The 12,783-nt window shown below is 44.2% G+C and overlaps 1 protein-coding gene across 1 annotated transcript in view; it reads left to right on the forward strand.

Annotated features, from left to right (window-relative positions):
- The window catches only part of CCDC149 (coiled-coil domain containing 149), a 96,549-nt gene that overhangs the window by 47,627 nt on the left and 36,139 nt on the right, over window positions 1-12,783 (forward strand). The window contains 1 exon segment of the mRNA XM_068543145.1: window positions 2,967-3,074. Coding sequence (XP_068399246.1) covers window positions 2,967-3,074 — 108 coding nt within the window.

Below are 12,783 nucleotides of genomic sequence, written 5' to 3' on the forward strand. Positions count from 1 at the left end.
TAGAGAGAACAAAGTTCCTTGCCCTTCGTGGAACTTCTGTCTTAGTAGGGAGAGAGAGATAGGAAATAAACAGTAAGTAATAAACATATGTAAACATATGGCAATAAACTATAAAGTAAATTACGTGGTATATTAAGAGATGGTAAGTGCTATGGAAATAAAAAGTAGTGTAGGGGAAAGGGCTTGGGCGTTCAGTGGGGAGGTGGCCAGATTGCAGATTAGATCAAGTGGTCCAGGTGGGCCCCGCTGAAACGGTGCAGTTTGAACGAAGACCTGAAAAAGGCAAGGGAGTGAGCCAAGCGGTATCCTGGAGGGGGAGCAGTGCAGTCCGGAGAAAAGGCAGAGAGAGCAGCGCTGAGATGGGCTCCTGCCTGGTACATGTGGGGAACAGCCAGGAGGTGAGCTCTGGGGGAGCTGAATGGGGGGCTACCTTGATGGTGGAGACACTGGATATCCCGATGGATGGAATATGGGAGATGAGACAAAGTGAGGAGTCAAGGATAAGCCAAGGTTTGATCTTGACATTCTTTCACTTCATTCCCTTGTGATTACCTAACATAACTCAGTATTCCCGAAAGTATTAGCATCAAAGTCTTTGGAGATTTAGCCACTATAGTTGCACTCGTCTGCAGTGTCTCTGGATTTGGGTTTCTTCAGCTATCACATGGAGGGAATCTAAAAGATAACTTTCAAATCCCTTGTGTGACTCTTTCTGAAAGATTCCTTTTTAGGAGTCATATTCCGATTGCTGGCTTGCTTCCCTCCCTCCTTCCTTCCTCCATTTATTCATCGTGGGTCTTTAAAACATTCGCTGGAACAAGAGCACTTCCTGGAGCAATGTACGTGGAGGCTGAGGAGGGAGAAAAAAAGAATCTCTGCCTTTCGATAGCTCATTTCTTCTTGCTGAGGTTAGATAAGAGTGCAATAAGCAAGGTGAGAATTAGAGCAAAATTCAAATAGTATAGAAGCAGCAGCCATGGGAGGTAAAGTGGAATAGTAAGTTAGAGGCTTGAGTGGATAAAAGCATGTAGATAGTTTGGGAGCATATGCAAGTTCAGGTTCAGGGAACCTGAGAAGGGTGGGAGCATGGTAAAGGGTGCTTGCGTGCTCCCGGGAAAGGGGCCGAGATGTGTCGATGAAGCTGGACTGAGAGGGGGAGGGGGCCTGGTGGAGAACTGCGCACGGGGCCAGAGGGATCTGCTCTGAGCAGGAGGAAATCTGAAGGAAGGGATGACATCATGAAGATGGACTGGAAAGCGCTCACCCTGGCTGTTTGGTACTCTAGGAACTAGAACAGGGGGATAAGGAGGTGAGAAAAACAGCCCAGGAGACTGTTGAATTACCTCTGGATCCTGATGTCTGAAATCATGACACCTCACTGGTCTCTTCTGTGGCTGACACTTTTGAGCAAAATTCTGGGCATTAAGGTGGCAAAGAAAAGTTCATTGAACACGATCTATTTGAAGAAAAAAAAAAACTATCCAAACAAGGAAATGAAATTATCCAAACAAGGAAATGAAATTTTTCCTATATTGTTGACCCAAAGTTAGAATTGAACTAAGACCACTTGCAAGAGTTTTTGTGAGGCGCTCTTAAATTAAAAAAAAAAAAAGAAAAAAAAAAGACCAGTTCCTCCATCACTTGTCTGTGAGCCATTCTGGAAACAAAGAACATCCCTGAATTGAGGTTCATGGCCAACTTTATTTCTCTCCATGCAGTTGTAGTGGTGTGATTTGCACACTTGCTGCATTCGTACATGTGTTTATTCTAATGGTTCAGCTGGGCTTGGATGCTGGCTGCAATAAGTCTAAGAAAGCCCCGCATTTCTCCACTCCTCCGTTTCTGATTATATTTCATAATGTGTTAATATTTGCAGGCGAATCTTTTTTTTTGAAATCTACCTTTTATTTTTATTTATTTTTTTAACATCTTTATTGGAGTATACTTGCTTTACAATGTTGTGTTAGTTTCTGCTGTATAACAAAGTGAATCAGCATACGTATACATATATCCCCGTATCTCCTCCCTCTTGCGTCTCCCTCCCACCCTCCCTATCCCACCCCTCTAGGTGGTCACAGAGCACTGAGCTGATCTCCCTGTGCTATGCGGCTGCTTCCCACTAGCTCTCTATTTTGCATTTGGTAGTGCATATATGTCAATGCCACTCTCCCACTTTGTCCCAGCTTACCCTTCCCCCTCCCCGTGTCCTCAAGTCCATTCTCTAGTAGGTCTGCATCTTTATTCCCGTCTTGCCCCTAGGTTCTCCATGACCATTTTTTTTTTTTTTTTTTTTAGATTCCATATATATGTGTTAGCATATGGTATTTGTTTTTCTCTTTCTGACTTACTTCACTCTGTATGACAGACTCTAGGTCCATCCACCTCACTACAAATAACTCAGTTTCATTTCTTTTTATGGCTGAGTAATATTCCATTGTATATATGTGCCACATCTTCTTTATACATTCATCTGTTGATGGACACAGGTTGCTTCCATGTCCTGGCTATTGTAAATAGAGCTGCAGTGAACATTGTGGTACATGACTCTTTTTGAATTATGGTTTTCTTAGGGTATATGCCCAGTAGTGGGATTGCTGGGTCGTATGGTAGTTCTATTTTTAGTTTTTTAAGGAACATCCATACTGTTCTCCATAGTAGCTGTATCAATTTACATTCCCACCAACAGTGCAAGAGGGTTCCCTTTTCTCCACACCCTCTCCGGCATTTATCGTTTGTAGATTTTTTGATGATGGCCATTCTGACTGATGTAGTTTTGATTTGCATTTCTCTAATGATTAGTGATGTTGAGCATTCTTTCATGTGTTTGTTGGCAATCTGTATATCTTCTTTGGAGAAATGTCAATTTAGGTCTTCTGCCCACTTTTAGATTGGGTTTTTTGTTTTTTGATATTGAGCTGCATGAGCTGCTTGTAAATTTTGGAGATTAATCCTTTGTCAGTTTGCAGGCTAATCTTGCACAACTATTGAGAGATTCTCAGGACCGAAATAAACAACTGGGAGAAGAAATTAAAGAACTTCAGCAAAGGCTTGGTGAAGTCCAGGGCGACAATAAGGTACCGTGAATATTTAAAGGCAAAAACCTCTCCTGAGTAATTTTGTGCCAGAGGTTTATGTATGGTGCATCAGAAGAATGTAATGCAGCATTTGCAGAAAAATTTGTTATAGATTTTTACATTTGCAATGAAAATTCACAGTTTAGCATTTCTTATCCTTATTACCTTCCCTTCGTGTGTGTGCATGCACACGCATCTGTGTATGTTTCTGGGTTGCTCTAAAATATTGTCACAACCCATTGTAGAAGTTTCATTATGTTCAGCTTGGTGCTGAATAACATTGTGGTTGAGGGCAAAATAAAACCCAAATGCTATACTTTCTCCCTTCTATACAAATAATGGATTTGTGGCTCAGATGATTTGGAATTATTCACATTCAGTTTTGAATTTTAAGTAGTCATCCTACTAATTATGTTCACATCACCAATTTATTTTATTGCTAAATTTGGCAATTTGTATGGAACATTGCTCAAAATCCACTGCTTGGTATTAATCAAACTCCCCTGTTGGCAACGTTAATTATAAAATATGAACTCATAAACTCCAAACTAAATGTGAACACTGTCTCTCCCAGCTGAAGCTGTGAACAAAAGTACAATTGAGAAAAGGAAGAAAAACTACAGAAGTTAAATTCCGTCGCCCCCAAATAATTTCCCATTTTGCCAATAGATTCAATTTCAACTTCTTGCCAGAGCCAGCTTTCCCAACAGGGATGGCCTTTGGAGTTTCACTCAAGCAAACTACATGGCGGGGAGGAGGTGCTTTCTTGGGCAATGTCTTTTGAATGGTACCAAATTCCCTGACAAATGATGGGGATGTTTGTTGTTCCTGGGAGTCACTGGTTATTGGAAGGCGCCATTTTGAAAGATGCTTATTCTTTAAAAAAAAAAAAAAATTCATGGAAGTGTCTGGATTATCTCGAGAACTCTTCCACGACAAAGAACAGAGAGGATTGTGTGCTTACTGCTGGCTTAAGGGGCTCAATCTAAGGGTGTACTGGTGGGACTTCCCTGGTGGTCCAGCAGTTGAAACCATGCTTCCACTGCAGGGGGCACAGGTTCGATCCCTGGTCAGGAAACTAGGATCCCGCATGTCACGAGGTGTGGTCAAAAAGTAAAAAAAAAATAAAAATAAAAATAAGGACATACTGGGAAGTCTTCTTTACATAGCCTCTTGTCCACTTAGTCTGCCTTTAAAAAAATTTTTTTAAACCTCTTGGATTTAACATACTATATTTGAAAAATATTTCATGACTATTCTCCATCATGAAATAGGGAGTGGGCAAGAATGCTAAGAAGGGTGCTAATTAACCCTGGACAAGCTAATCGGGCCTCTCAAAAGGACTTAAGCTCTGTAACCTAGGTGTTTGGTCAATAATTAAAGGCCAGGCCTTCTTAGGTGTTATCAAATGATAGCATCAGGGCAAGTTTTTCTAGAGAGTAAAATCAAGTATGTGCAATCATTTCCTTTTAAACCCATAAGAATACTGCAGGAATTTTGGAGAAGTTATAAATCCAGAAAATACTGAAACATATTGAAATGTGATTTTTGGAGTCATGATTCTTCTTGACTGATTTTTTTTTTCTTCTTCTTTTCTTTTCTTTTTATTTTCTGAGGTACCCCCCCCCACACACACACCTCCAACTGTCCTAAACACACCTCTGCCTCATCTTTTGGTCACTTTTAATTGTATCGCCTTGTAGGCCTGAGATATTTTAGGAATTGACATTTGCAACTGATATTTCGAGGAAAGAAAGGGAGGGTATGTGTGCATGAGTGTGTGTGTGAGTGTAACAGTAAGCGCAGGTCTGGGGCTGCTTTTGCATTGGCACCATCTGAGCTTCATGATTTGCTTGCATTCTGGGTCTTTATTCCAGTAGCTGGACACATTTATCAAACTTGGTTTTCTCACTCAAGGTTTAGAATTTAGTGACTCATATTCATGGCCTGTGAAGTAATTTGCCTGCCAACAGATGCAGGCAAGATGTTAAAATGTTCAGTAGACCCTGTATCTCAGTATCCAGTCCTCTCCTCCTCAAAAAAGACCAACTGCAGTGAGCCCCAGAGATTCTGTTTATTCTCATTTGCATCTAAAGTTATAAGGCTGGTTTATTTTCATCCCCCTGTGAGTCACGGTCATCCTCCCCCCCCCCCACCCCACCCCCAGTCATCAACATTAAGGCCGGATGACTCATTCAGTAATGACACCAGCCATCTTGAGAAACTCAGAGGCCTCTCTTGAAGGGTGGCTGTGACTGTGTGGTGGAGAATGGGTTAACCCTTCCTTTGCTCTTTTATTCATCGTGTCACTCACAGCTCCAACCTTTCCATCGCCTTCGGAATCTAGTCCCACCTCCTTACCATGGTGTGCTTGGCCCTCCATTATCTGGCCCCTCCTGATTTTTCCAGCCACATCTGTTGCCATTAGTCGCCTCACACTTCAGCCCTGCAGGGCTAATTTCAGCCCCTTAGCTGAGCCATACTGCGTTGTGCCTCAGGGCCTTTGCACCTGCTGTCTGCTCTCTGGAACACTCTTCCCCTTTACTTCCATAAACTCCTGCTCATCTTTCAGGTCATAGGTCAAATGTAGCCTTCTCCAACTCCCAGGGGCAGGTCCTGCATACACCCACAGTGCCCTACTCTTTTCCCTCCGCTTGTACTTGTTTGGCACCCCTTCCCCAAAGGTAAACTCTTTGCAGGCAGAATTCCTGTATCCGTAGGAATTAGCATCTTAGTTCGTGATACACAGACATTATTTAATAGATCTTTATTGAAGGAATGGAATAGGATAAATGAATGAATGAGTGAATGAATAAAGGGAATGCAAAAAGGAGCAAAAACGTTCAATAAAAAGGAAGAGGAAAAGAAAAAGGAAGAACACAAGAAAATAGCAGACTGACTGCCCCTCCGGTTGTCATCACTAACTCTCCTTGTGGGGTAAGGAGTAGTTTAGAAACCTGGAGAAAGGAGTTAGAAAAGCAAACCATTCCATCCAAGAAAAAGCAGAAGAAAGCCAAACCTAAGGTGTGAGACCTTAGGAAGCCCCTGGAAAGGTCAGGGGGTCTGATGCTGAGCCTTAGTGGATGTGGGGTAAGGGTCCTGCTCCTAGGCTGGCTCAAGCCTGTTAAATTCAATAATACTTAATAATGGATGTTGTGGGGTTCCTAACTCCCCCCATTCCAAACAGAAGGGCTTGTGGCATCACTTTATGAGCAACTATTAAAGTGGAAGCTTTTTATCTCCAAGTTGCCATTTTAACTGATGACCCTTAGCCATATTTTGGGAAGCCCAGATTCTAGATGTTAAGTACATTTAAGAAACAAGGTGATAGGAAATTACTTGCCTTGGCTATTTTAAGGTAGACTAATTTTTCCATTTGTTCAGCTAGAGCCTCGTAACCCTACGACGTGCCATAAAGCATTTTCAAACAGCCTCTTGAAAGATTTGTTGCCACCCCATCTTACAAGCAGCTTAGCACTCACACAGGGTTGGAGGTGGAGGGTGGGATTCCATGATCAACAAAACTATTATCTCTCTGAGCAGCGCCCAAGAATTTCTCGAGGCTCCTGGACAGACACAAAGCCCCAGTTCAAACCAGACGAGAGGTGGGAAAAGGGAAGCCTAGTAGACACCCTTCCCTTCCTTGCTAATTATAGCTCTGAAAGGTTCACGAGGGAAGGGAGGACTCACACCTCTACAAATCACCCTGGGGAAAGCTTTTCATGAGGGTGGACTGCCCAGGGTTCTTTGTGTGGCAGTCTGTGAAGAATAAGGACCAATTACGTGGAAAACCCAGGCAATGCTAGGGCCTCAAGTGTGGAGAGCAGCCCGCCGAGAGAATTACAGCTCCCCTTCTTGCCCCAGAGGTATGCCTGCTTCCTCTTCTGGGCATTAAGAAAAGAGTGGATTCAGGGAAAGGGGACCGGGTGGGGGAAAAGGAGGCCTCTGAGAAGTTAAGGATCAGTAAGAGGCAATCCACAAAACTAGCAGAGCACACTTGAATCACAGATATCCAGAGGTGAGCTGGTGAACCAGCTCTTCTGAAGAGGAAGCCTGGCTGGTCGCACTTTACCAATTTCCGTGGTGTAAATACTGATGCCATGGCATTTAAATATCAGGCTAGCAAAGTGAAGTCACTGAACTGGGAGCTAGAAAGCTTGGCACTCCAGAAAGAGCTAGCTGCAGCCTCCCACTGCCAAGTGGTATACTCTAGAATAGTCCAAGAGGTCCATCTTTGGAAACTGCTAGACCCAGGTTTATATTCTAACTCTGCCAGTTATTATCTGTGTGGCCTTGAGCAAGTCAGTTGTCTGTCTAGACCCCAGTTTCCTCATCTGTGAAATGGGAGTAATGATACCTCACATAGAATTGCTGTCAGGTTTCATCATTATTCATCAATGCATAATTGGGGACTCACTGTGCGCTGATTAATGCTCTAGGAGCTGTGACTACGTCAAGGTATAAGAAAGACAAGGTGCCTGTTCTCACAGAGCCTATAGTCTAGTTGGGGAGACAGAGAATAAGAAAATAAAATACTTATGTAAGATCATCAGACAGTGGTTAGTGCCAGGAAGAAAAGAAAGCAGGAGATTTAATGGTTGGGAGCGTGTGTGTGCATGCAATATTATGTTTATAAAGGGTGTAGCATAGTACCTGGCATCCAGTAAGCACACCATAAAGGGTACACGTTGCTGGTATCTTTAGCACAACCTGGGCCCGGATCGGCTTAGTGTCCTCTTGTATAAGAGTTCCACCAGGAATCTCAAGGTCTTCCTTTCTGTTGATGGACTGTTTCCAGTGAACCCCGGGGGTACGTGCCTCCCCACGGAGACAGAGACTGGGGATAAGAAGCCTGGCATCTGGCAAATGGATCCCCAAAACTCAGCCCTCCTTATCACCACCCGACTTTATTATTTATCACCCCCCCCAAACATCATTGCTTTGGTGTCGCGCTCCCAGAAGCTTCCTTGCATTTTGTGTATCCTTGTGGAATAAGCACCTAATAGAACAGGCCAGAAGCAGCATCTCATGTTCCTGCTGGGTTTCCTTGTCTGCCTGCTTTTAGTTTTCCTTCATTTTACAGATGATGGCACTTTCAGTGCAGAAGAACAATAATGCAATGCGAAGTACTCAAAAGCAAGGAACTTCAGGTGGACAGTGTCAGGCTGGGCCCCCACATTTCCTGGGCCCCTGCTGCCCAGTTTAAATGTAACTGTTTGCAGTCGTGCATAAATAAACACGTGCTTTTGCCCTTAATAACGAGCTTTATGTTACACCAGCTGAAGGTCTTTAAGTACCTCTGTTCTATCTGGTGTTGGCCCCATGAAATGATAGACCCCTTCTGTGAACATACCTCTATTGATGTGGGACTTCTGGAAGGATTCAGCAAGCAAACCGATTAAGTCAAAGCCACCAGCCATTACAGGCAGACCAATGAGCATGCAGGGGACTAATTAAAGTATATTCTGTTAAAAAAAAAAAAGAAGTGTTCAGCTTGGACGTTTGTAACAGTCCAGGATGAGGGATCAGAGAGCTCTTTGTAAACATTTCCTCTTTATGCTTCAAAGGAGCGCGGAGATGTCCTAGCTTGTGGGAAACCCACATGAAGAGGGCACTCTAATGAAAAGCTCTCACCTTGGGGCATTATAGAAATTAATTACAAAGAATTAAAATGAGTGATAAGGGCCCTTCACCTGCTCCAGCCCCATCATATCGTATTCTAACTGGGATCTTGATGGTGAAACACAGGCAACGCTCAGTTCAGCAAGCAGCCAGACTAGTTCAGCATTTCCTAATGTTTTATTGTCAGATGAATTAGACAAATGAATTTGGTCTCGGACACCATATTTGAGCTTATTCTAGCATGTTGTTTGGCCCAAGTTGGGTGCTCGTTAACTGGGAAACACTGACACACATTAATGAGTGTGTGCATGATAATCTCCAGAGCCTGGGAGGAAGAATATGAAAACTGCTGGGTTTCTTTTTTAAGTGACAAATTCTTTTGTTTAAAGCTAGAACTGGATTTGTCATATAGGTTTAGGAATTTGAACTTTGGTATACACAATAGAGTTGCCTACTTGGAGCCTTTTAAAGCTCTCCTGTCTAAATTTATCAAGGGTATTTCAAAAGGTCAGGGGGCAGTTGGAGAGGATGTGGAGAAAACCAACAGGAAAAGTAAAGAAAAGATAGGCGGGACCTTGTTTATTAAGTCGCCCAGCACAACACTGGCAAATGAATGTTTGATAAATGGCTTTTGGTGTTGACCTCTCCCTAGGCGTGCTATTTGCAGCAGTACACAAGGACCGGGGGCGGGGGGGGGGGGGGGGGGGGGGGCGGGGCGGGCGGGGGTGAGGAAGGGCTAACATCCACTCCTATTAATTCTTGCATCTGATCTTCCTAGTAACTCTGACAAATAGAGAGTCACTGTATAAGAATTATAACATACCAGCTATAACTGGGGATTGTACTTTTAAAGCTCTTCAGAGAGTGATTATTGCATTGTATCTTCACATTCCAAGGATGGAAACCCCCAGAGCTGGAGTTGTGCAGTGCACAGGCCGGGCAGCCATACATAGCTGTTCTGTCTACAAGATAGCTTTAATTCTTACTGTAGACTGAATGTGCCCCCACCCCAAATTCATATGTTGAAACCTGATCCGAAATGTGATGGTATTAGGAGGTGGGGGCTTTGGGAAGTGATTAGGTCATGACAGCAGAGCTCTCATGAATGGGATTAGTGCCCTCATAAAAGAGACCCCAGTGAGCAATTTTGCCCCCTCTACCAAGTGAGGACACAGTGAGATGACAGCTGACTATGAACCGGGAAGTGGGCCCTCACTAGACCACGAACCTACCAGTGTCTTGATCTTGGACATCCTAGACTCCAACTGTGAGAAGTAAATGTTTGTTGTTTATAAGCTACTCAGTCTATGGTATTCTGTTATAGCAACCTAAACAGACTAAGACAGGAGTTGGTACTAAGAAGTGGGCTGCTGCTATAACAAATACCTAAAATGTGGAAGCAGCTTTGGAACTGGGTAGTGGGTAGAGGCTGGAAGAGTTTTGAGGTTCCTGCTTGAAAAAGCCTGTTGTCCTTCACAGCATTGCTGTGAATGGACCATTAAGGGCAATTCTGGTGAGGACTCAGAAAAAAAAAAAAAAGAGAGCTGTGGAGAAAGCGTCCATCTTCTTGGAGAATACTTAAGTCATCCTGAACAGAATGTTGGTAGAAATATGGACAGTAAAGGCCATTCTGATGAGGCCTCAGATGGAAATGAGGAACACGTTATTGGATGCTGGGGAAAAGGCCATCCTTGTTATAAAGTGGCAACAATCTGGCTGAACTGTGATTGAGTTCTATTGTTTTGTGGAAGGTAGAACTTGTGAGCAATGAAACTGGATATTTAGCTGAGGAAATTTCTAAAAAATGTATTGAAGGAGCAGGCTGGTTTCTCCTGACTGCTTATAAAATGTGAGAAGAGAGAGATGATTTGAAGATGGAATTGTTCAGCAAAAAGGAACCAGAATTTAAAGATTTGGAAAATTCTCAGCCTGTCCATATTGCAAAAAATGAGAACGCTAAGGATGTTGGCCAAACAACCATTTGGTAAGGAGATTAGTATGGATTAGAGGCCGGGCGCTATTTTACAGGGCAAGAGAAGAATGACATGGGAGGTAATTCAGAGCCCAGCAAGGCTGCCACTCCCACCACAGGCCTAGAGTGCATGGCTCTGGGGGACAGATTGCCTTCACCTGGGTTAGAATGGAGGGGGCCTCCCAGAGCCCCAGGGCTGAGACCCCAGCCCGCTAGAGCTGCAGGGCACCAGAGCAGAGCCACTGCAGGGCTGTCCTGCCAAGCCTTGGCGGTGATGTTGCCAGTGGGCCTGGAAGGCAGAGCATCGAGCCAAAGGATTAGTCCTGAGCCTTAACATTTAACGTTGTTTGATGTGTTAGGTTTTGGACTTACTTGAGACCTGTCACCCCTTCCTTCTTTCCTATTTCTGCCTTTTGGAATGGGAATGTCACTCCTGCGTGTGTCCCACCTTTGTATTTTGGAAGCACATAACTTGCTAGGTTTCACAATTTCACAGGTAGAGAGGAGTTTGCCTCAGGATGCAGCTCACCTCGAGTCTCACCCATACCTGATTTAGATGATATTTAGATGAGGTTTTGGACTTTAGACTTAAGAGTTGATGCTGGAACCAGTTAATTATTTGGGGGTTATTGGGATAGAGTAAATGTATTTCACGTGTAAGAAGAACATGAATTTGGGGATAATCAAGGGTGGAATGCTATAGACTGTGTCCCCTCCCAAAAATTCATATGTTGAAACCTCATCCCCAGTGTGACAGTATTTGGAGGTGGGAGCCTTTGGGAGGTGATTAGATCATGAAGGTGGAGGTCTCATGAATGGGATTAGTGCCCTTATAAAAGGGACCCTAGAGAGCTCTCTCACCCCTTCCTCCATGTGAGGACACAGAAAAAAGACAGCCGTCTATGAACTAGGAAGCAGGCTCTCACCAGACACCCAATCTGCTAGCACCTTGATCTTAGACTTCCCAGCATCTAGAACTATGAGAAATAAATGTTGGTTGTTTATAAGCCATGCAGTCGACGGTAGTCTGTTATAGCAGCCTGAATGGACTAAGGCAATCTCCACTTTCAAAAACACTAAAGTCACCTGGGGCTCAGTGAGGCTAGACGACAGCCAAAGACATGTGACTAGGACCAGCAGATACAGGATCTGAACACAGATAACACCTGGAGAATAATAGCTGCTCCTGCTGCCAGCTGCCTTCCTCCCACTGTCTGTTGGGGAAAATGGATTCAGGCAAATGAAAACAAGATGAGGGAGAGACTGTTGAGGGCTATGAGGGACGAAGCCCAAGAAGAGATCAAGGAAGAAGCGAGGCATTCCGACTGGGGGGCCTTGGCGGGACCAGAGTTTGAGCAGGGCTTTGGCAGAGGAGTTGGACTCCATCGGCAGGGTGGGGGAAGAGCGCCCAAGAGCCTTTTGTCGCATCGTTTTGCAGCCCTGTCCCTCAGCCACATCCCAGCTGCAGCTGCACCTCATCCATAAGTGGACGACTCACACCCATAATTCATTCATAAACGTTTATTTCCATCTAAATCAGCAAATGGATGCATCTCCTGGTGGCCGTGCGCGTGCCTCTCAGGGCACTGATCCACTTCAAGCGTTGGCACAGGGAGGCTAGGCGTGCAGTTTTGATGGCCCCATTGGAGGAAATCAAGCGCTCTGAGCAGTTGCTTCATAGAGCTTCCAAGGTGGGAAATCAGCCTCATTGCCCGCAGTCTACAGATAAGGTTGGCTCAGCAGCTCGGCCGCCTCCAGCTTAGAAGAAAGATCGGACTTCCCCAGTGGGCGTATGTGTGGAGAAACTCACGTGGAGGAGGACACCAGTGGTCACAGCAGTAATCGTAATAGCAGCTGACATTGATCAAGCACTTTTTATGTTCCAGGGGCTGTGCTAAGTATGGGAGAGAAATCTCATCTTCTCTTGCTTGGGACTAGGTTCTAAAGTCAGCGGGTAAGAGGCAAAAACTTGTGTCTAGCAGAAATTCACCTTGATGGTCTCTTAAATTGTCCATAAAGTTCTGGGCAAGTGGCCATGTGTCTCCTGAACAGGAGTCTTATGTATAAATATGAACAGTATGATTTTGTCTAAATGTATTATCAGTCCCTCTCCCA

The sequence above is a fragment of the Eschrichtius robustus genome, chromosome 4, assembly GCF_028021215.1.
Source record: "Eschrichtius robustus isolate mEscRob2 chromosome 4, mEscRob2.pri, whole genome shotgun sequence".
In the NCBI taxonomy this organism is placed as follows: Eukaryota; Metazoa; Chordata; class Mammalia; order Artiodactyla; family Eschrichtiidae; genus Eschrichtius; species Eschrichtius robustus.